The sequence below is a fragment of the Bufo bufo genome, chromosome 3, assembly GCF_905171765.1.
Source record: "Bufo bufo chromosome 3, aBufBuf1.1, whole genome shotgun sequence".
NCBI classification, from domain to species: domain Eukaryota; kingdom Metazoa; phylum Chordata; class Amphibia; order Anura; family Bufonidae; genus Bufo; species Bufo bufo.
The window spans coordinates 378,142,247-378,166,982 of record NC_053391.1 but is presented as its reverse complement, the minus strand read 5'-3'; the positions used below and the strand labels follow the sequence as shown (position 1 = coordinate 378,166,982).

At 40.5% G+C, this 24,736-nt stretch overlaps 1 protein-coding gene across 1 annotated transcript in view; it reads right to left on the bottom strand.

Annotated features, from left to right (window-relative positions):
- The window catches only part of USP32 (ubiquitin specific peptidase 32), a 167,202-nt gene that overhangs the window by 35,193 nt on the left and 107,273 nt on the right, over nucleotides 1–24,736 (bottom strand). Inside the window, 7 exon segments of the mRNA XM_040422276.1 lie at nucleotides 1,274–1,379; nucleotides 3,680–3,818; nucleotides 4,360–4,434; nucleotides 6,645–6,726; nucleotides 11,199–11,353; nucleotides 16,518–16,677; nucleotides 19,101–19,241. Coding sequence (XP_040278210.1) covers nucleotides 1,274–1,379; nucleotides 3,680–3,818; nucleotides 4,360–4,434; nucleotides 6,645–6,726; nucleotides 11,199–11,353; nucleotides 16,518–16,677; nucleotides 19,101–19,241 — 858 coding nt within the window.

The following is a 24,736-nucleotide window of genomic DNA, read 5'->3' as shown; positions in this document are numbered from 1 at the left end:
GCACAAGGCCGTAACATAACAAAATGTGAAAAAAAGAGTCTAAAGACGTTCAAAATCCACTATCACATGCTGGATGTGGTGCACATTTTTTCTAACTGAATATCGACTGTTGGTTGACAGAATTTTACGACAGACTTGTGAAGAAAAATGGCACTTCTTAGGCCATGTCCCCCTTTCCTACACAGCTCTGCCCCTTTCTGCTAACCTTGTTAAGCAAGTTGAAAAAAATTATGTAGAAACCGTACACTACAATGTAGACATCAGGCAGGTAAACATATAAAGAATCACTTGCACTAGCACCACAGCCCCTTCGAATTGCTGATCAGCGAGGTGTCAGGAGTCAGACCCACCCAATCCGAGATCGATGACCAATCCTGAGGAAGCACATTTTTAACATCATCTGTCTTATTTGTTCAGACCTCATTAAGAACAGGATTATTTTGAGCATTAAAGGAGTATTCCGGTTGTTACAAGTTATCTCCCATCAATAGGGGATAACTATTAGATTGTTGGGGGTCCTGTTGCTGGGAAACACTAATCATGAGAACAGGAACTCTGTACCCTTCGAAGCACCCTGATGTGCACACAGCCACTCCATTCAGCTCTGAGGGAGCCCCAGAAATGGTTAAGCGCTGTATTCATCTGTCGCCAGAACTCCCAGAGAGATGAACTGAGTGGCAGGAAGCATGTCCGGTTTGCCGCTCCATTCTTTTCAGGGGGTAAGGGGCCTCTGTTCTCGTGATTGGTGGGGGTCCCAGTGATAGGTCTACTACCGACCTAATAGTTATCCCCGATCCTGCAGATAGGGGATAACTTGTAACAACCAGAATTCCCCTTCTAGGGAACAAGTAATGTTTTCATTTTATCAGCATTGCATTATAAGAGCCATAACTTTTCTAAATTTTCTATCACTGTAGTTGCATCAGGTCTTGGTTTTGCAGGATGAGTTGAACTTTTCAATGGCACAGTTTTTGGGTACATTTCATTTATTCATTTTTAAAAATGTATTTGAGGAAGTGCAACCCCCCCACACCCCCCACCAAATCCAGGAATCAACACTGTTGTGTCAGTGGGCAGATTCTTTGGAATGATAACTGCACTGTAATTATACAGATATGCCTGTGAAGGGGAACGCTTGGATGTTTTGAAGCAGGACCTTATATTTACACGGCTGCTGCATGAGGTGCTGTTGTGACAAATATAAATGTTCTAGAGGTTAAACTCTACATTCTCTCAATTTATAGGAAATATGCCAAATACGCATACAACTTACCCTTAGTTTTAAAGGAGCCACATTCTTTTGCGTACCACTCCACAGCTCTTGAACCAAATCTCCATAGCACTTTGCCATGTGTCCTTTCATTCCTATGGGATTTGTTCTAAAATTTCAAAAGTCCATTTATTAGAAAAAAGGATACGGATTACTTAAACATTGGTGCAATGTAACTAAAAATTTCCACATTTTAGTCTAGACCTCGAGTACATTTTATTTCAAACTTAAGTTGTATAACAGGAGTATTCAGAGAAAGGGTTAAACACAGTCAGTATCCCATAAATCACATAATAGTCAGAAGACACAAGGGACACTGCAAAGAGCCAGGAAAAATAGCGACATCGCCAATTTCTATTGAGGTCAGATATTTAAATATGTGAAATATGTTCAAGCACCTTCACAATTTTTTCCCACAGAGCCTTTATTTCTTCTAAACTATTTGTCATACATTATGGTTGTATTCACCATGATTTTCCATTGTGCTACGGAGGGAACTTCAGGTGCTATCCATTTCATGGCCACCATTTTACCCAACTCTCAAAAATTTAAGATGGTAATCCTTCTCCTTTAGAAATCCTATTAAAGGGGTTCTCCGGTAATTAAGAAAATGAAAATACTTAAATATTACTTCATTATAAATATATTACCAAATACATTTCATTAGTTATAATGGCTTGTTTTTTCTGGGGAGCAATCATTAGGAGAAAAAAAAATGGCTGCTATCCTACTAGTCCACACAAAACCAGTCCTAATTACACAGGAGGACAAGTTAAAGAGCTGTGCCATCTTCCTCTCTTACTTGTCAGGGATTATGATCCTGAATACAGTTTAATATGATCTTTAGATGAATCTCTGTAGGAATAGAGTTCATGAAGAGACATGAAGTACAGAGGATAGTGGAGGTGTAGATAATGAGCAGCAGCACTTGCATGCAGTCTTCATTACCATAGCCCCACATTACCACAGTCTGTCCTGCCCTTCCTCTCTGTACGTCATGTCTCCTCATGACCTCCATTCCTACAGAGATTCAGCTGAAGATCTTACCAGCTGTATTCAGGATCATAATCCCTGACAAGCAGAGCAGAGACGAGGCAGCTCTTTACCTCAGTGTTGTAAAGTAACTTGTCCTGCTGTGTGATTAGGACAGGTTTTGTGTGTACTGATAGGAGGGCGGCCATTTTATTTCTCCTAATGATTGCTCCCTAGACAAAATTACCCATTATAGCTAATGCAATGTATTTGGGAATATATTTATACTAAAGTAATATTTAAAGAGGACCTTTCATCAGTTTAGCCCTAGTCTAATTATTGTCTTCCCTTGCCATGGCCCCCACTGATGCCATGGCACTTTTTTTCCCCCCAAAGACCCCTCCGTTCGTCCGCTCTTGGCCCTGTTGATTTCGGAGCCTTATATTATAATGAGCCGACTCGGTTATACTAGGCGGAGACTCGCAGTTTCGCTGGGGGCGGTTCTCTTCTCCCTGGCTGTGAGCGCATCCAATAAGAGCGCAGCCAGGCAGAATGAGCTCCTCCCTGGCTAAGAGCGGTGCGCTCTGATTGGATGCGCTCACAGCCAGGGAGAAGAGAACCGCCGACAGCGAAACTGCGAGTCTCCGCCTAGTATAACCGAGTCGGCTCATTATAATATAAGGCGCCGAAATCAACACGGCCAGGAGCGGACGAACAGGGGGGTCTTTGGAAAAAATAAAAGTGCCATGGCATCAGTGGGGGCGCCGCCCTATAAGGTAAGACCATAATTAGACTAGGGCTAAACTGATGAAAGGTCCTCTTTAAGTATTTTTTTTAATTCCCGAAGCACCCCTATAAGCAAAGTGCTGGAGTTTTTGGAACCAAAAGACCCATTATATTGGTTATTAATTGGCAAGTTGGGAGTTGAATAGCAGTGGAGAAAAATCTATAATTGAATGAATTTATTATTAGTGGTAGGAGAGACATGAAGGTGGGATTTGATCCCTTCGAAAATTCTTCTCTGTTAGAGAGGGTGGTGAGCTGGTGCCATTTTGGTATTACTTCTAGCGGATTGCACTCTGTATTAGCCACAGTCAGGATCTTGCATTCTCAGTACACCTACTGTGGATATGAGGCTACTCGGACTACCAAATTGGCTGTTTAGCGCATGCCATAATTGAAATAATTTATAAAAAGCTGTCCTGGGAATACTGTACTCATCCTTCAAACTTTCAAATGACATCTGAATACCAGAGACACACATTTAAATCCATGAGCTATCCCAAACTCTAAATCCTTGACGATAAAAAGTGAGGAATGGTGGGATTACGCCATAATGAATGAAAAATTACATTTTAGAAAGTCTATGCAGTGACTGTTTACAAAAAGGCAGTATCCTTCCAAATGCGGGTTAGGACGGCATACATACTTCATTACCTGTTTAGCTCATACAGATGTCTCCCTGAGATGAAATACTTTGAGAGAGGCTGAGTGTTGCTGACACACTGGATACTGGAGTTCATAAAGCAAGTGTTCCCCAAATTACTGAGTCCTGTTGCTCCCTTTTCAGTGGGAACTAGAAGCAAACAAGATATAAAAAAAAAAACTTAACGAGGTATAGTCAAGTACACATGGACACATTTAGTAATCAGGTTAAGGCACTACATAAAAAGTGTGAAATGCATCAATGGGGCAGACAGTCTAGAAATAACAAACCAATTTAGGAATGGACTTTAGAGAGAGACTTCTGATCAAATGCAGTATTGTACTCAAATATTGATAGCCTATCCTTAGGACAGGCCATCAATATCAGACTGTGTAGAGTTGGACTCCTGGAACCCCCACCAATCATCTGACTGAGGAACTCTGCATCCCTATATCGCTATACCGCTGTGCCTGTGATGCAACGATGGGGAGGTGGCACTTGCTGGAGCACCGTGGACCCCTCAAATCAGTTGATCATCAAGGGAATCCAACCCTGACCAATCTCATACAAATGGCCTATTCTATGCAGGGTCATCAATACTGCAGTGCCAGGAAAACTTCTTGAACATTGATTTGTTTCACCTAAAAAAAAAAAATTCAAAAATATGATTCTGGGTAACCTACTTATTTACCTTTATGCCTATCAATTTTACTGCTGTTTGCAATGAATGACATTTCTTCTGGCCAACTCATATCTTTGTTCCGAACTAAAAGTAAAAATGAAAGGGAGGGGGAATAGAAAAAGACATATCAATAAAAGGGGCATTACCAATCAGCATATTAAATCATTTACAGTACTGTATTTTGGGATTCTTGTAGGGCTGTGCCTCAGGGAGAACTATTTAAAAATAGTATGCCCTAGTATATGATCCGGTGTGTTTTCAGCCTGACTGCTTCTTCTCCTGATCAGAAGCCTTGGGCTACATAAACACAACAGCATCTGTTTTACGGTCTGAAAATTGCTGATCCGCAAAATATGAATACTTTCCGCGTGCAATCCGTATTTGTCACAGTGCCATTAATAGAAATGGCTATTCTTGCCTGCAAAACGGACTACAATAGGACATATTCTATAATCTGCAGGATGGGCTTATGGATGCAGACAGCACATGGATGACATCTGTGTGCTGTCCTTTTTTTTTGCGGACCCATAGAAATCAATGAAATGAGTCCATGTGTGATGATCCGCAAACCATACAAATCGGATGTGGATTCAAAATACAGTTTTGTGCATGTAGCCTTAAAGTGAATTTACAACCTGGAACACCATTTTGTGTTTTTATGTACAGTAAATAGGTTTTGTGCTGATTAGCTTTATTAATATATCTTTAAACAGTTTGAGAACCAGGCCAACACAAAATTTTTGGCTTTCTCATCTGCCCATTAGACAACCAATAACCTAGAATTGTTTCTGCATAAACGCATGGGGTCTTTTTTTTTTTTTCTAGACATGTTGTAACTTCCTCACATACCTCTCTGGGGTTAATATATGTTAGCTTTTAGTTTTATTAATTTAACTTTGGGTAGGCAGGCCAAAAAAAGAAAGAAAAAAAAAGAAGAAGAGTATTCCAGCATGTTTCATATGCTTTTATTGCTCATCACTGTCCTACAGTGAGTGCCTACATTTATAGTACGTGATAGGACTGTTATATATTTTTTATGTAACCATGTTATATAACTGGATATATGTCAATATAATTAAATGTTATTTAAAAAATGTTTTGTGTAATTTTTTCAGTTCAGTTTTTTAAATAATGCTTCATTTTATTTTTTGTTTTATTTTTACTTTAATCCCATAAAGATATTTTCATTTTTATCAACATATATGTATATATTTTTTAAATTACAACATACTGGCATACTGTATATCAGTATATTGTCACTGTGGTCACGTACCACTTGGGGAACACATCACCGCTGTGGCCAGTTGTTGCCTGCAGCAGAGCATATAACCCCCATCTGTGCCAGAACAGAGCGTTGGGGAGCAGGTAAGTATGTACTAGTTTTACGTTCTGTCCCTGCCTCTAACGCTGGTTCCTCCGCCCCTCTCCAAAGACTTCTATGGGCAGCACGATCTGTCAGTAAAGCTGAAAAGAAGTCTCCTTTTTGGAGACAGATCCCATCAGTAACTGCAGAGTGAATGATGAGTTAAGCAAGCAGGAGGAAATGAGAAAAGGAACCTGATAAGTGAAGAACAATGCGTTTTTTTTCTCTTATATAATGTAGATTGCAAAGTTTCTTATCTTTATTTGTACTACTGACTTATGCAAAGCAATTAACAATCAGAGGTACGCTGTGATGGACAACATTCAGAAAAATCCTAGATCAAATTTCCGAAGATTCTCCCATATAAAAGCATGGGGTGCAAGCAGAAGGCATTTATACCAGTCTGAGAACAGAACCTCTTTTGTAAAAATAAAGTTACATTGTACTGTAGAAAAAAGACATATGTCTGTCAAATGCAACGAAGGGATGGATGAAAGGTCATGCGAACGGAAGGAAGGGGAAGTGACCAGAACGGATTAACATTGAGAACAAGAATTCTACACTTTAGCATAAGTGTTGATGTGATTAAGTTGTAAGAAATTGTCTTACTGCTGTGCCCAGCTCTAAGAGTAAAGGAGTCACAGCTCTTATGGGCAGAACGACATGTCAACCAATTAGAGGTGGACAAAGGAGAAGGAACTCCTTGCAAAAGTGATTCACAACATGACACTGTTTCTGCAGGAAGAGAAAAGCAGTGTCTATATACAACATTCATCTCTGTGCAGTCGTCTGGGGCTCGCATAAGAATGTACGATTTATATCAAATTTGAGTTATGGATGAATCAAATTTCAATTCATGTGTATTATAAATGTACAAAAATATTTTTGTTTTACATTGGCTACCAAATTATATCTCACAAAGTTGTAATACCTTCTATTACCAAGTGCTGCTCATCCTGAATTTTGAGATATTCCAATTTGTGGTCTTCATCATCTAACAGGGTTAGATAATTCTAGAGAAAAGCAAAGAACATTTACTCTTCATTGCTGGATAAAAAATACATTTTTGTGAATACTACAAAAAGCACCAACATATGATTATGCGCAAGAGACCAAACATTAAATACTGAATAAGTTAGTGCTACTGACTGTGCAATTTCTGCATAACAATATATTTGACCAAATCTAGTCTACATTTATGAGGAATCCAGATAAGGCGGGTTTTGAATAAATAACAGAAATTAAACTGCGGCTCAAGAGACTCCCCCCCCCCCATTCATAGGGACAGACATTTTGACTAGTCCCGTCAATCTCGCAGCTGAGTGGCAGCGCAAGCATGGAGGCTCTGCTGCTGCTACCTGAGCAGCACAGATGGCAATTGTGTATGCGCCATTCACACCTGGGTACACCTGGAAGTGTAGTGGCGCATGCACTAGACTTGTGGGAAGATTTGTAGTTTCATTCATTTTGGATTGCTTTTTATTTTGTTTTTAGCAGGTAAGATGAACCGAAAACTGCTCTTATGGAGAAGCAAATAACCACAAAGCCGTCAAAAAAACATCCCCAAGGCTAGGTATACATCACCGTTTTGTTTTCCGGTCTTCTGATTCGCCAATAGAAAAGAAAAATGTAAAAAAAATCCTTTATTTTGAGCACCCATTGAGCTTATTTTGCATCCATTTTTGTCAGTAAAAGATCTTTTATTTTTGACGGAAGAAAAAGTCCTCCACACGACAAAAATAAAGGATTTCAGACAGAACTGACAGAAATGGATGCAAAATAAGTACAGCAGATATTTTTTTAAAACTTTTATGTTCTTCTGATTGATCAGAAGAGCGGAAAACAAAACAGTGATGTGGACTTACGCCTATTTCAATACTATCCTCCTGTGCCATGCAGCCCTAGTTAAGAACGATTGTTTATGGTGACAGTCAGTGACTGCAGAAATCTTTTTCCTTGATAAATAAAAAGAAAGAAATATATTAGATTCCTCTGTAGTGATAATTGTTATCACCATAAATGCAGTGTGTATAAGTGCTCAGGATGCAGCGGGGGGGGGGGGTTGCGCCGGCCTCCAGAAATCCGATGATTGATTTAGCTAATTCCGGGGGTTCCACCAGAGGGGTCATATCATTGCACTATAGCAGCCTTATGGAAATGAAGTTTAAAAAGCAACCTCTTCGGTTGTATGATAAGTGGCGGGAGGATATTGACGACCTGACAGAAGAGCAATGGCGTGCAGTATTGGAAGGGTTCACAGATGTTGCGGTTAGCGAAACGCATAGAATGTCGCAATTGCTGTTGCTGCATAGAGTTTATCGAACACCTGTCCTTTTGAGGAGAATGGGGTACAGGTCGGATGACATGTGTCCTAGATGCGGTGCACCCAATGCTACGTTGATGCACCTTATGTGGAACTGCCCTAGGTTGAGGAGATATTGGGAAGGCATAATAGATCTAATACGGAAAGCGTTCGAGATAAGAGTGGAGGCAGATGCCAGATTATGTGTATTAGGTTGCACTGAGTCCGTACAACTAGCTGCTGAGCAAAAATTAGCGGTAACCCGCATATTGTATCAAGCAAGAAAGGTGATTGCGTTCCATTGGGTGGATCATGATCCTCCGAAGGTGGGGGAGCTTGTTCGTAAGGTTCATACACTGTTACAAATGGAAAACTTTGTATACCAGAAGAGAAACAACAGTAAAAAGTATGAGAAGATTTGGGGAAGGTGGAGGCAATACTACAATATTGTAGACTAATGTTGCTTAAAATAGATACTGGAATCCACATTGTCCCGGATTCACTCATATTTTTAGAGGTCACACATAGGAGACAGCGGGGTCATAGATTACTGGGAGGAGGTACGGGAGGTGTGCTGCCAAAGGGTATGGGGTATAGTCTACTGGAATGAGGAAATGGTATATACGTTCTACTATGCTGTAATGTAATGTACTGATATATTTGAAGTAATGACATACAATATGTGTCTGAGGTGTATGTGCCGGATGTCCAGCTAAACTGTATAACTGATGCATTTCTATATTGAATGCTCTCTGGAATAGACTTTTGGAGGGTCTCTGCCTGGATCCAGGACGTTGGGGTATGGGGGGGGGGGCACTGTTTCGTTTGTCTTATAAAATGTTTTGAAAATCTCAATAAAAACAATCTGATTTAAAAAAATAAATGCAGTGTGTAATGAGTATCGCTTTAGAAGCGGTTTAAAGCTTTTAGGGTAAAGATCGGGTATGGACAGGATAAGCAGAGTGTGAAACTGAAACTTTATTGGTGTTTGTGGCAGTGAGTGTTTGGAGCAACTTATTTGACTGGGTCATGGTATCAATAAATTGCCTAATTAGAGGGGTAATTAGATTAGCAAGCGCTCACCTTCTCACTCCTTTTCTGCAAAAAAACCCCCAAAAAAACATATGTGACAATCAGGGAGCTTGCATAGACATTGAGCTGGAGCAGTGATCTTGGTATTGTTTTAAAGTTGACAATCAAAGCCTTCAAATAAGACCAGGATTGCTGTGTTAACCATAAAACCAGAGAAACAAACTTTAGAAATTGGGTGGGGATTGAGAACTGCAGATTTATGCAGCTCTCACTGGGACTTGTTTCTAACAGATGTCGATCCAGTTTAATGGCAGCTAGCACCACAATCCTGGTCTTCTTTTAAATCTTAGATTGTCAGCTTTAAGAGCTCTCTGAAGCAGGCACCTCTATGCAGCCACATAGCCCTTGTAAAACAGTATTGTCATTTCCAACGTCTCTGAGCAGTGTTCGGACAAATCAGTAAGGGGTTTACAGGGCTGTCACAACCAAACCAACACAACACAACAACAACTTCACTAAGGGCAAACTGAAAACTATTCATTGGGAACCATTACCCATTCATCATAAATCTTCCAGACTTCAAGACTACAAATGTAAGAAGAATTTACCACTTCTTATCAATTCTATAGCAGTTTAAATGATGACTAAACAACAGCCTGAATAAGTATCTGAGTGGCTTCTGCAGAGTTGTTGAAATAACAATAAGCAGAGTCTTCACAGCATTACTCTATAGAAATCCAGCAATAGTTTATTGCTTCTTTACATATGCATTTTGTATCCTCTATTTGAAACATTCCATTAGTGCATTAATAATTCCAGCCTAAGTATTTAACCATATAAACATGCTTAAGCATAAATCATCCCATGAAGCACTTCTTCTCAGTCAAGAGTCAGTCTACAGAATACATCTACACAAATGGGCATCATGGTTTATATGAGGAGGAAAGGAAAGATGCTTCTTTATTTTGTTTGAGACCTCTCTAAACAGAAAGGTTTTAGAGGAGTTGACTAGCTTGGACAGCACCTCATTTTACAAGTATCTTTCCTTGAGAAGTTTATAATTAAGAATCTCAATACTTAAAGGCTCCATTTTTTTGTTTTTGTTCATATATTGGACAACTAACTTCTGCTGGGAAATGGTAAAAGGAAATCCTCCAACCCTAAAGGCTGTTGCGTTTATAGGGGTATTCACATCTTAGGCATTTGTAGCATATCCAAATGCCTGTAAGATGGAGGTTACCCTTACCAACTGAGTGGATGTTGGTCTCCTGACCCTTTCGCACAGATTCACATTATCTTTTACTTTTTTCCACTGAATTCACAGTAAGATCTGAGCACTGTTTGTTATGTGTATGCCATTAATGGTTAAAAGTGTTTTCCAGCCTTTAAATAATGGACTCTCCTCAATATAAGCCATCAACAGCTGATCAGTGGGAGTTCAACATTCTGCACCCCTGCAAATTAGCTTTTTGAGTGTAGTTCTACCATTGGAAGTTGGCGCCAGAACTATGCAGCACCATCAACCCTGTAGTGAAGGGAGCTTCTTACTACAGTGCTGCTCCCATTCACTACAATAGGAGCAATGCTGTAGTAAAGAGCTCCTTCCACTACAAGGTTGATAGTGCTGTGTAGTTCCGGTGCAGACTTCCGATGGCTGAGCTACACTCAAACGGCTGACCTGTGGGGGTGCTCGGTGTCAAACTGCTGCCGATCAGCTAATGATGATGTCCTATCCTGAGGGTAAGCTGATACCAAAATTAAGTCAGGCCAATATAATAAAATAAATTAATGATAAACACATATCCTGCTGGCCTTCTAAACAGTGCATAAAACAAGTGCAACATGCTTGACTTGCTTCTTCTTAAAGAACAGAAGTTGAGTAACAACTGAAAGGACTGCTCCATTGCTCCCCATTGTTCCCGAGTTACTGCCTTGTGTATAGTCAAGGCTAGAAAGAACATAAGACTAAATAAATGGATGATACTTCTAAACACATATTCAGATCGCCATTAGTTCTGAAGGAGTGTAAAAATGACCATGCACTTAAAAGAAAAGAATAAAAAATGCCAGTCTGACTAAACTAAAAATAAAGTAAAAAGCTGTCTGCACATTTCTTATTATTAAAAATTTATAAAACATTTCATACATTACCTCACTATTATATAACCACAAACGCATATCTTCTTCTTTTATGCGTAAACGCTGAGAAAGATATTCATGGATTTCTTTTATCGTCTGCATTCGGCTGAAGCACCCGGTATATGCTAAAACTCTTTTCAAAGGTGCATTTGGAGATGGCACATTTCCTATTTTTCAGAAAAAAATAAATATATAAATCCCCATAGAATTCAGATATATAATACATTGTGTCATCTAAGTTCTTTGAAATGTAATTTAATGCAACCTTCAAAACAACTGACAAAACTGCTTCAATGCTTTAGTTTTATTTTCATAGGATAAATGTTCCCTAACTATTAAATGATATCTAGTACCATAGGATAAAAAATGTAGAAAAGATGATAAATGAAAAAAAAAAAAAAAAGATTTTCAAATGCTCCCGAGTAAAGGTACATATGTTACTGCAGCTTAGCGCCTTTGAAGTACATGGAGATGAGATGCAAACCCAGACACAACCTATAGACAGATTCGGCACTATTCCTGAAAGTAACCATGTTTTTCTAATTGTGAAGAGCCCCTTAAACTCTCCTATCCTTTTTGCTTTCTCCATGGTAACAAATTACAGCTTGTGTGGATCCTGCGTTCATACTCAAGATGTGAGGAGTAGATTGATGCAATTGAGTTCAGGATCAGACTACACAGCGTTTGTATGTAGTCTGTTACCATGGCCACAATAGGAGCTGAAAACACAAAACCACAGATTTTTTATTTATTAAGACTGTTTGAAAAGTTGCTCAATTTTCCACTTTAGATGGTTTGGAGCAATTACATAAAAACTGGTTGTGAAGGTAGACCTTCCCTAAATCTCTGTTGAAAAACTGAGGGTATGTTCACATGTGTCAGATTCCGCATCTCATGCATGTGAAATGTGGTTTTGCAATCCTACTCAGATGCAAATGAAAAATTTCTGCACAGAATCTGCCGGAGCAGCTGGAAAAAAATGGCTCCTGAAATAATTGGCATGTCACTTATTTCAGACGGAAATACCAAGGATTAGCCCTACTGAATGTCAACTGGGATAATTCTTGTGCTAATCTACTGTCGATGTACAGCACCTCATCCACAGCAGAAATTGAGAGTACAGCCTCTGTTTTCTGTTGTGGCAATACACTTTTTATATTAATCTGAAAAGTGAGCATATTTTAAGGGTACAGCCTGACGGCCCCGCAGCCCTTCCATGGAAGCCAATGGCCATATGATTTTGCAGTAAAATTGTGCGGCTCTTGATTGCCACAGGTGGGCATGGATTATTGACATGCAGCCAGCTTCCGAGTTGCGCTGTACCCCAATATTATCTTGTGAATAGGGGTTTGTACCTCGATTTGCAAGATGCAAAGAGAAAAAAAACAATGCAACAGCACTCTGACCCCTTTGTTTTCATCCGTGCACGGGAAGAAGCTGCAGCAGCGGTGCGGGGACCAGGAACAGTGCAGGGAGCGGGGACCAGGGTAAGTATATTCAGCGTGGGGGGGGGGGGGGCTTTTTTTAGGATTGGATAACCTCTTTAATGTATTCTGGTGGAAAATATGTGCTGAATATTTTTGGACATCCTACTAAGGTAGCAAAAATACATATTTCTACACATCTTGAAGTGCAATGCATCCTATAAATAAAAGCATGCAGACAGAATGCCCGAGGCCTCTGGGTGCAGAAAGTGTAGCCAGTAAGCCACATAATCAGCCTAGCCCACATTTTATGTGGCTGAAAACATACTGTAACAACAGCTTGACCAAAGACAAAGTCATGTCATATCTATAACCATTATGCTTGATGTGAGGCCTGCCAGCTGAGTAAAAAGCAATATGCTCAATATATATTTCCTTCTACTGGATGATCATCAGAAAGCTTGTTTTTTCCTTACTTTGTTATAAACACCATAAAGACAAAGCAAGGACTATGCTGGTGTATACCCTTTAAGGTTTTCTTTTTGTCTAATCTACTCTATCTGCTAACAGTCAATGGCAATGTAGGATAAGCCGTGAAGAGTGAAACTATACCAAGTTTTTGAAGATGAGGTGTTGCAGGAAGATGACTAGTCCCTTAATTTATTTTGCCGGCTGTTTTGTACAGCATAGAAAGCTTTCTTCAGTCAACTGTATGGACAAGAAAGGGGCACACTCCTAAGCAGAAATACCGATCTACTATACACTGGACTTCTAAGGCTACTTTCACACCTGCGTTTAGGTGTCCGCTCGTGAGCTCCGTTTGAAGGGGCTCACAAGCGGCCCCGAACGCAGCCGTCCGGCCCTAATGCATTCTCAGTGGAGGCGGATCCACTGAGAATGCATCAGTCTGCCAGCGTTCAGCCTCCGCTCCGCTCAGTGAGCGGACACCTGAACGCTGCTTGCAGCGTTCGGGTGTCCGCCTGGCCGTGCGGAGGCGAGCGGATCCGTCCAGACTTACAATGTAAGTCAATGGGGACGGATCCGTTTGAAGATGACACTATATGGCTCAATCTTCAAACGGATCCGTCCCCCATTGACTTTCAATGTAAAGTCTGGATGGATCCGTTCAGGCTACTTTCACACTTAAAATTTTTTCTAAGTTATAATGCAGACGGATCCGTTCTGAACGGATGCAAACGTCTGCATTATAGGAGCGGATCCGTCTGATGAAACATCAGACAGACCCGCTCCGAACACTAGTGTGAAAGTAGCCTTAGCTGCATATGTAGTAACAGTAGGCTGTGGAAACTGAAGTCGCTATAAGGTAAAGAACCTTTGATTATAGTGATCTGCACCCATAGTGAGTCTTTAGTAGCTACACCAATAGTAGTGGGCCTGGTGGATGTGCGGTATCATATGGTTTGTTTTTTCAAATTGCAAAATGATGTTCAAAAGGTAAAAGTACAAAACAAACCGTGAAATGAATGTACGAGAATGAAAATAAAACAGACTAGCATTCCAGGTATTAATCTGCTCCTGATATTATTTGTTTTTGCTTATTAAATTAATAATAATGCCTTAGCTCCAATAGTCAAATTTCATGAGGTAGCATGCAATACCACCAAATTATTTTACCTGCTACACGGTTACACAAAACAGCATTCTGAGTAGCAAAGCAACAAAGTTACCTTAACGGTATCATACACTGTACCACAATATTCCTTAAAAAGAAACAGCAAATTTTCAGCAATTACAGGTAAGAGGATTAGTTGTAAGATTACAGCAAGAAAGCATATTTGGGAAATTAAACAACCCCACAAGATTAAGGATTCATTTGACATCAATTAGTGCACAGAAAAAAAGAAAAAGACACCAACCTCGTATTATCATTAAGAAAAAGTCATTCCCGTTTCTAAATATTAATTATATGGTCAAATTTTGAGTTAAGGCTGAAAAGCATTTCAAAGCCAAGTCTTCCCAGCCTAGGAATGGATTTTATACTGTACAATCAAAGAATTACACATTAAGATTTTTTGGGCGTTTTGAAGCAGCAAGGCCTATGGTCTGCACAAGAAGAACTGCGTCAATGCAAAGCATACAGCAAGCTGTGGACATGGTGTACCATTCCATGTCCAATGGTTAACAGAGATTATACGAATGGAAATAATACAACTGCAATATTATAACTCCCCTCTTGATCTTATTAATGTTGACTTTTTCCATCTAATAAATGTATCAATATACAATCTAGGATGCCACCCAAGAAAAGGTAGCACCAAGTGAAACCTATTTATCCTGGTTTGTCAGCAATCGTCGGTGTACTGTAGACACCATCAACAGAGTTTCTGAAGCCTCCATGGAATCATCACACCCATAATCATCCGGATGCTTTCAGGTTGCAACTTCACACATGGGGTTACAATGAAAACAATGTAGATAGTTTTCTTGTCTAAGTGATAAGACAATTAACTTAATAATATTTGGTGTAAATAAATTGGGGGTAAAAGATCCTCGGGGGTTGAGTTATGCTAATATTGTGTGTTGGGCACACAAAGTTTGCTGCAACTGTTTAGTTAAAGACTGCTACATCCGTACTTCTTCTTTATATGGAACAGTCAGGAAGTCTATTTGTGTTGCTTTGTATACACAAAATTATGGATTTAATGCAAAAAGAAATATGAGCTCCTCATGGAACGCAGTTTATCTAGATAGATATGTATTAAAGGGCGTCTGTCAGCAGATTTGTACCTATGACACTGGCTGACCTGTTCCACGTGCACTTGGCAGCTGAAGGCATCTGTGTTGGTCCCATGTACATATGTGTCTGCATTACTAAGAAAACATTTTTCTCAGCAATGCGGGCACATATGAACATGGGACCAACACAGATGCCTTCAGCTGCAGTTTCATAGGTACAAATCTGCTAACAGAAATGATTTAAGTCAGTGTTCCTCAACTCCAGTCCTCAGGGCTCACCTAAGGGTCAGGTTTTCAGGATTTCCTTAGTATTCAGCAGGTGATATAAGTAGGGCCCTTGCAGATGAGTGTTTGTCATGCTGCGAGTCCGCAGCTCAGCTCCTGGCCTGAACTCCCAGCGCTGCCGGGGGTCACATAGCATTATATTGATTTATGATGCTATGTAACCCATAGAGGTCTGGAATGTATTGGATAACACTAGCATAATGCTGCCAGTGTTATCCAATACATTCCAGAACTGTAAGGGTTACATAGCATCATAAATCAATATAATGCTATGTGACCCCTATCAGGGCTGGGAGTTCAGGCCAGGAGCTGAGCTGCGGACTCGCAGCGTGACAAACACTCGTCTGCAAGGGCCCTTACTGTCAATGCATCAGGACTTACCACGGGTATTCATTCTGTGGGCTATTCTCCAATCATGACTCCAGGTGGGCCCTGAGGACTGTAGTTGGGGAACACTGCTTTAAATGATTTCTATCTTCAGGGCAAGCAGCCACTGTGTTCACAATTAGGATTAAAATCGGATATATATTTCCTTATCCATGACTGGACCTCGGATTTCTTTCACACATGTACAATTTGAACTGGCGTGATCTGCATAAGGATTAGGCCCTGCTGTAGACTTTTTGTGTGGGTAGCATGGTGTCTCAGTGGTTAAGTCGGATACATCTGAAAACACCCTTTATGTACAATAATACAGGGTGAATTTCAACCTCTCTGGTCCTAATGTTCCTGCAGCAATGAGCAGCATGGGCACTGCCCATCTATCTCCTCCTAATTTATTACCTATTATTGTGCATTTTTTACTATTCAGTTTTCTTGTGCATAACCTTAGCCCCATTGTTTGAAAATGCAGGTTGCAGAACTAGCAGACAAAACACTTGCATGAAAGCTGTGCCACCCCATTCTTGCTGCATTCTTACGTTACCTCTGGGTAAATGCTGAGGAAACATTCTCAGGCTCATCATACCCATATTCACCCAGATGTTAGACTGCTGTTGGCGAGTCACAGGCTGCTGTCTCAGGAAAAGTAGATAGCGTGGAAAGAGTTCCAGTTCTGGATGGTTTGTTTTGCTGTTTCTGATGACCTACAAACAGGCATACCATCACAAAAAACTCAACATATTACTAAGTACAGGTTGGCAAGAAAAGCACAATAAAGACCAAGCAATCATTACAATCATTCAGTCCTTACTAAAGGTCCATTTACCCTGGTCAACTGTTGCAATTAACCTATTTCTAAGCAATCACAATTGGTCAGTAGGAGTGAAGAATAGGATCAACTATAAAAAGCATTACTCACCTTCATCAAGGTACAAATTCAGATAAGGCACTGCTGCCCCTGCCTGGCACAAAGCTATAGCCAAGTAACAATGATGCCTATTGAGGAGTTTCATCCAAACTAGCAGACAGGATTACCATGGAGGAAATAACCATAAAGCTACATGCACACTACAGTAAAAATGGATGAACTGTCCATTTTTACCAGACTTTTTTTGACTGATGCCTTTCTGAGAAACAGATGTTAAAAACTGACCCATTCAATTGTTTGAGGGCAGTCGGTCAGTAAAAAACGGACAAGATAGAACATGTTCTATTTTTAGACGTCCGTTATTCACTGGGCATAAAAAAACTGCTGTGTGAATAACCCCATAGACTACCATTTGTCCATCCCATGTCGTGTGCATGTAGCACAACTTTTTAAATTACCGATTGTTCGCTGGTGGTTTAAAAGGCTATGCCATGTAATACAGACACGCTCTCCAGGGATGGAAAGCCGAAGTTGCAGAAACACAGAATAGTTGCAAAAATTGCAATAAAAGGGTTTCCAGGAGTTGGATATTGAGGACCTATCCTCATGATAGTTCATCAATATCAGATTTGTAGGGGTCAAACTCCCTTGACTGCTGCCGTTCAGCTGTTTGAGGAGCCTCTTCGCAGCTAACCAAGCACAGCGCCGTCCATTGGATAGTGGCAGTGCTTGGTACTGCAGCTCAGCCCAATTCACCAAATCTAATACTCATACCTATCCTGGGGATGGGGCATCAATATCAAAATCCCAGGAAACCCCTTTAATGCAATTTTGGTAACTACGCGCTTCTGCGACCAAGGCTGCAACTGTACCTTTCCTGCAAAGTATATCTTAAAGTAGGAAAAAGAAAGCCAAAAGTTACAGTTTTGGCTCAACTGGGAAGTGAATTCTCAACGTGAAGCCCTCAGTATTCTGAAGTGCAGAGTGTAATCAAAATTAAATATATATTTTGTCTTGTTAGCTGACAGATGTAAATTACCTGCTGGTAGAATTTTTATTTTTTTTTAAAACCTCTCCAAGCCTTTCAGTATTGTCATTTTAGTCATAGATTGGAGTGAACATTTGGATATTAGCAAAATTTTATGTAAAAGGTTCTCCAGCCATTTCACCTAATTAGTAAGTGTAACTAACCTGTGGAAACTCTTTTAAACAGGACTTAACCTTACCCTACTCCACAATGTTGCCGTTTCTGCTGGCTCTTTCGCCCAGGTCCTGACCGGATGTAGCGCTTCTTTTCCAGTTTAACAGCATTTACTACTATGCAGCTGAACATGACAAGAAACTCCCTCATTCCACAGGTTAGTTACAGCTACTAATTAGAGGAAATGGCCCCTTTAAAGCTTATTTAAAGCTTTGCTAATATCCAAATGTTCACTCCAATCTATTCTGGCAAAAAAAAATATTAGAGGGCTTGAAGCGGTTTTAAAAACTCCCTCTACCAGCAGGTAATGTAAATGTACAGTCTGCACTTCGGAATACTGATGGATTCCAATCATGTGATATTTATTCATTTTTTGCACTTATATAGCGCTACTATATTCCGCAGTGCTTTACAGACATTAGCATCACCATTAGCAACCAACTGTCCCCAATGGGGCTCACAATGTAAGGTATGGGCTCTGACTCTGTATCACTACCTGATGATATGATGACTATATTACGTGACCACATACCCATGTATTGTTCCTGCGGCCTTACTGTTTAACATCCATCTGTGGGTGGGTGAAAAGTAATGTACATTATCTTCTAAAATAACCACTTTAAGAAAATGGGGGACCCTTACCCTTTTACTGAGAACCTGTCACCACTCCTGACATGTTTGCTTTAGTAACTACATGCATTTCTCGTGAAATAATTCAGGAGCATCTATTCATATGACCCTACGTTGAGCCATTCTTCTATTATTCCTGCGAGAAGTTTATCACTGAATTTACAACTTTGTGTTAATAGTTGGGTAGTGTCCCTACACAGTCTGACGCTGTCCAATCAGTACGTGTCAGAGAATGGGCATGGACACACACCCAACTGGTAACACCCGGTTGCAGATCAATTATCATCTTCTAGTAGGAATAGAGGAATGGCTCAACATATGAAAAGATGCTGCAGAATTGTAAATGCATGGGAATGACAAGTCAGGAGAGGTGACGGGTCATCTTTAAGTAAGCGTTACACTATACGTGGATGACAATTACTACCTACCGGTCGAGGTAAGGACAAGTTGGCTCCATACCAGTGATAAAGTGCTCTCCACACTGGCTCTGGAACTATTTCATAATCTTTTCCACGAAGCAGAGAAGGACTTTGTTTTAAGCGTCCTCCTTCCAGTGTTAGCGAGGGTACCTAGGAGAAATAACAGAGAATAATATGTTACTAAAGTGTTATTGCGTTCATTACTGGTGCAGCCAATGATGCAACCAGGTTCGCTAATTTCTAAACACAATAAAAATGGGAGAATTCTGTAAGTTGTACATTACAAGGAGACGATGAGCGCTCTCTCCCAAAAATAAAACAGGAAAAAAAATAAACATTTCTTAATATTCCTTTCAAATGCTTCTGAGATATTAGCATAGGTATGGGTAAACGTTCATAATTGTACCCATTGCAGTACAAGCTGTGTTTGTAACTAAAGCTTTCTACAAACTGTAACTAGTAAAATTATATTCAAGAACAATGAAGATTATAGGTCTTTCTCAGTCTGTGCAAAAATGTATGAAAACCACTTGTGCCAAAAGCATAGCAAAATGCTTCTGCAACCTCAGGAAAAAATGGGAAAGTGTATTTATTAAAGAGGACCTATCACCACTTCTGACCACCTGGGGGTGTGTCCCTGCAGTCTGAAAATGGCACCACTGACTGGATAGAGTCCCTGTAGGTACACAACCCCCAACTGGTAACACCCCTCTGTACCCTTACTGCAGACTGCTAGCAATTATTATTTTTTAAACAGTTTTTATTAAGTTTTCAATCAAAGAAAATTTTATATACAGACAAAAAAGACAAACTGGTTTACATAGGCAATTACTCCATACGCTGCTCCTCGACCTATGCCAGCTAAGTAAGTCCCTTGATATGCAGCGATGGTGGACCATAAAGAATTTCGGATGTTCTGTTGTACAGATAGTGACTAATAGAAGGCACTATAGTGCTTATAATTGTCCAATAACTGACATCTGTTTAATAAATTACGGTTTTACCTGCAAAACCAACAGGCCTAACTCAACAGAGTACACTAATAGCATTCCTGTGAAAAGCTATTACACCAAGGACTCGTGTGATCCACCAAGAATTCTTTTCATGGTTGTCCTATTATTTTGCCTCTGTGGAAGCTTGCATCACAATTGAAAAAAGAACAACAGAAAATTAATGTAAAACAAAACAAAAATCCCAAAGTGCTCGGGAATATCTGGGCGTTATCCTCCCCCCCTACCGCCTGTTCCAGGAACCAAGTTGTCCCCGAAAATAATTTGTGTATGGCCTTGCGGGTTTGTAAAGGCAGTATGTTAACTTTCCCACACCCGAAAGAAGTGCTCCACCTTTTTATCTTTTTGATGTGAAGGCTCCACCCAGTCCATACGCATAATGTAGGATAATTTTTCCAGGAATAATTTGAAAGGGGGGGCCGAGGGTTGTAACCAAACTTGTAAGATTGCCTTGGTGCCCGCCGCTGCCACAAATTGTAGCAGTTTCCTACACCCCGGAGTACAATTGTATGTGTCTTTGTCCAGGTAACCGAACAAGGCCCAGAGCGGGTCACATGGGGTAAAATTGGTTAGGTGTGTGTTAGTGAAAGCAATGATTTTGCTCCAGAACTCTCTTATCCTTTGACAATCCCATAAACAATGATAAAGTCCCGCGACCAGGGCCCCGCATTTGAAACAGCTAGTAGAATCGTAAATACCCATCCGAAACCCCCTCCTTGGATCCAGATATGACCTATGACAAATTTGTAAGACCATCTCTACATATCTGGCCACCGGTAAGTGTTTGTAGGCGAACTCCAATGCCCTAAGTATCACAGATGGGGTGGATTGTTGCACCTCTGCTGTCCACTTAGTCATAGGGGCGTTTGATACAGTATAATCGATAGGGATGTGTAGGAATTTATAGTTTGTTGATATTTGTTTTTTCCCCTCGCTAGGGCTTGAGTACCACCTAACCAAGTACGGACTCCACTCCGCATCCGGCAAAGTGGCAATCACTCTGTCAATGTAGCTTTTTGGCTGCCGATATGGAAAAAATGGGAAGGTTATGTCCGGGTATTCCTTCTGCAAGTCTTGGAGCGTTTTGACCGACCGCGTTTGCACATTGATCAGTTTAACTATATTGATTATACCTAGAGATTGCCAGCGTGTAAAAACTGGGTGTAAACGGCCATTTTGAAAGGAGGGGTTCCTCACCAGGGTCAGTTGTGTCGAGTATGATGGGTGCATTTTGCACAAACTCCGGACTGCTAGCAATTTATTCATAACTTCTAGTATAAATAATAAAGGAATGGCACAACATAGAGCCATAAGAATAGATGTTCCAGAATTGTTATTATATGGGGAATGCATGAAGCTATTAAAACAGGCATGTCTGGAGTGGTGAAAGGTCCTCTTTAACCCCCCCTCCCACACCACATAAATTAACAGGTTAATGGAATGGTCCTGTGCTAGAAGTCTGTTAAAGAGGTTCTATCCTGGCCGTATCTATTTTTCAGCCTTCACAAAAAAAGTAACTTTTTTGCCATTATTATTAGGGATGAGCGAATTTCATGTTATGAAATTCATTTGCGCTCCGTTTGGTGGTAAAAGCAGAATTGCGTTATGGATTCCGTTACCACGGACCATAACGCAATTCTATGAAGGAATGCATAACGGAATTCCTTTAGAGGCATTCCGTCATAATAGAAATCTATGGCCTGCATAACGGATCCGTTCCTTTTCCGTTATGCAGGAGAGGACTCCCCTGCATAACGGAAACGGGAAGGATCCGTTTTGCAGCCCATAGACGTCTATTATGAAGGAATGAATAACGGAATGCCTCTAAAGGCATTCTGTTATACATTCCGTCATAGAATTGAGTTATGGTCCGTGGTAACGGAATCCATAACGCAATTCTGCTTTTACCACTAAACGAAGCGCAAACGAATTTCAAAATATGAAATTCGCTCATCTCTAATTACTATGCACTAATCTGGGCATTTGGCACTATTCAAATTACTACTTCTTATGGTTCCAGCCATTTATATGCTGTGATCTATTTATCGATGTCATGTTAATTCACTAGCTGCTTCAGGCTATTGCATCTGTTTCTAAGTGACAATTTAGCAAATCATTTGCATTCAAAAGATGTTCAATTACACAAAACAATAATCGCTAAATATTTTTTAGCTGATTGCACATTATTGTGATCATTGCTCGATGGCCCCTAGAGCTTTACACTTCTAACCACTGATTAGATGAGGGGACTGACAATCTTTCATCCAGGCAGATTTGTCCAATCTGCAGAAAACAAACACTTTATTGTAGTGTTGATCGAGCATGCTCGGCAGAGTACCGCATGTGCTCGAGCGCCATGCTCGAGTCTCTTCCTCGCACGTTTCTTGGCTGCTACACAGCCAGAAAACGTGCGGGTAAGTACTGCCCTCACTATAATGCCAGTAGCCATGTTGGCTACTGGCTTTACAGTGATTGGCTGGCCAGGACGCGTCATCAGGAACTATATAGCACCTGATAACGCATGTTCAGCTCATTCGTAGTCAGGGAGAGCTGAGAATAGGAAGGGACAGAGTGTAGGGAGTGCAGTTGAATATTTTTTTTGTACAAAAACGTTTCAGAGACCCAAAAGTCCTTGTAAGGACTATTGTGTGTGACAGCAGCAATATATGTTTGTAGCGCAACCTGCGCTAAATTGCTCAGTGTCAGGGAGAACTATGCACAGACAGTGTAGGGAGTGTAATAGGAAGATTTCTATACAAAAAACCTTTCAGAGACCCAAAAGTCCTTTCAAGGACTATTGTGCGTGACAGCAGCAATATACACTGCCTGTCCAAAAAAAAAAAGTCACCACCTGGATTTAACTAAGCAAATACAGCCAGGTCCATAAATATTGGGACATCAACACAATTCTAACATTTTTGGCTCTATACACCACCACAATGGATTTGAAATGAAACGAACAAGATGTGCTTTAACTGTAGACTGTCAGCTTTAATTTGAGGGTATTTACATCCAAATCAGGTGAACGGTGTAGGAATTACAACAGTTTGCATATGTGCCTCCCACTTGTTAAGGAACCAAAAGTAATGGGACAATTGGCTTCTCAGCTGTTCCATGGCCAGGTGTGTGTTATTCCCTCATTATCCCAATTTCAATTAGCAGATAAAAGGTCCAGAGTTCATTTCAAGTGTGCTATTTGCATTTGGAATCTGTTGCTGTCAACTCTCTAGATGAGATCTAAAGAGCTGTCACTATCAGTGAAGCAAGCCATCATTAGGCTGAAAAAACTAAACAAACCCATCAGAGAGATAGCAAAACCATTAGGCATGGCCAAAACAACTGTTTGGAACATTCTTAAAAAGAAGGAACACACCGGTGAGCTCAGCAACACCAAAAGACCCGGAAGACCACGGAAAACAACTGTGGTGGATGACTGAATAATTCTTTCCCTGGTGAAGAAAACACCCTTCACAACAGTATGACAGATCAAGAACACTCTCCAGGAGGAAGACTTCACAAGAGTGAATACAGAGGGTTCACCACAAGATGTAAACCATTGGTGAGCATCAAAAACAGGAAGGCCAGATTAGAGTTTGCCAAACGACATCTAAAAAAAGCTTTCACAGTTCTGGAACAACATCCTATAGACAGATGAGACCAAGATCAACTTGTACCAGAGTGATGGGAAGAGAAGAGTATGGAGAAGGAAAGGAACTGCTCATGATCCTAAGCATACCACCTCATCAGAGAAGCATGGTGGTGGTAGTGTCATGGCGTGGGCATGTATGGCTGCCAATGGAACTGGTTCTCTTGTATTTATTGATGATGTGACTGCTGACAAAAGCAACAGGATGAATTCTGAAGTGTTTTGGGCAATATTATCTGCTCATATTCAGCCAAATGCTTCAGAACTCATTGGACGGCACTTCACAGTGCAGATGGACAATGACCCAAAGCATACTGCAAAAGCAACCAAAGAGTCTTTTAAGGGAAAGAAGTGCAATGTTATGCAATGGCCAAGTCAATTACCTGACCTGAATCCGATTGAGCATGCATTTCACTTGCTGAAGACAAAACTGAAGGGAAAATGCCCTAAGAACAAGCAGGAACTGAAGACAGTTGCAGTAGAGGCCTGGCAGAGCATCACCAGGGATGAAACCCAGCATCTGGTGATGTCTATGCGTTCCAGACTTCAGGCTGTAATTGACTGCAAAGGATTTGCAACCAAGTATTAAAAAGTGAAAGTTTGATTTATGATTATTATTCTGTCCCATTACTTTTGGTCCCTTAACAAGTGGGAGGCACATATGCAAACTGTTGTAATTCCTGCACCGTTCACCTGATCTGTATGTAAATACCCTGAAATTAAAGCTGACAGTCTGCAGTTAAAGCACATCTTGTTTGTTTCATTTCAAATCCATTGTGGTGGTGTATAGAGACAAAAATGTTAGAATTGTGTTGATGTCCCAATATTTATGGATCTGACTGTAGTTATGAGCCTCCTATTGGATAATTACTGCATGGGCGATTATCTTTCAGCTGGCAACAAGTTATTTAACCCCAACTGGTGCAATGAGTTGCTTCTCATTTCTTAAACAATCATGTCGAAAGACACATCTCGTGGTCGTGGAAAAG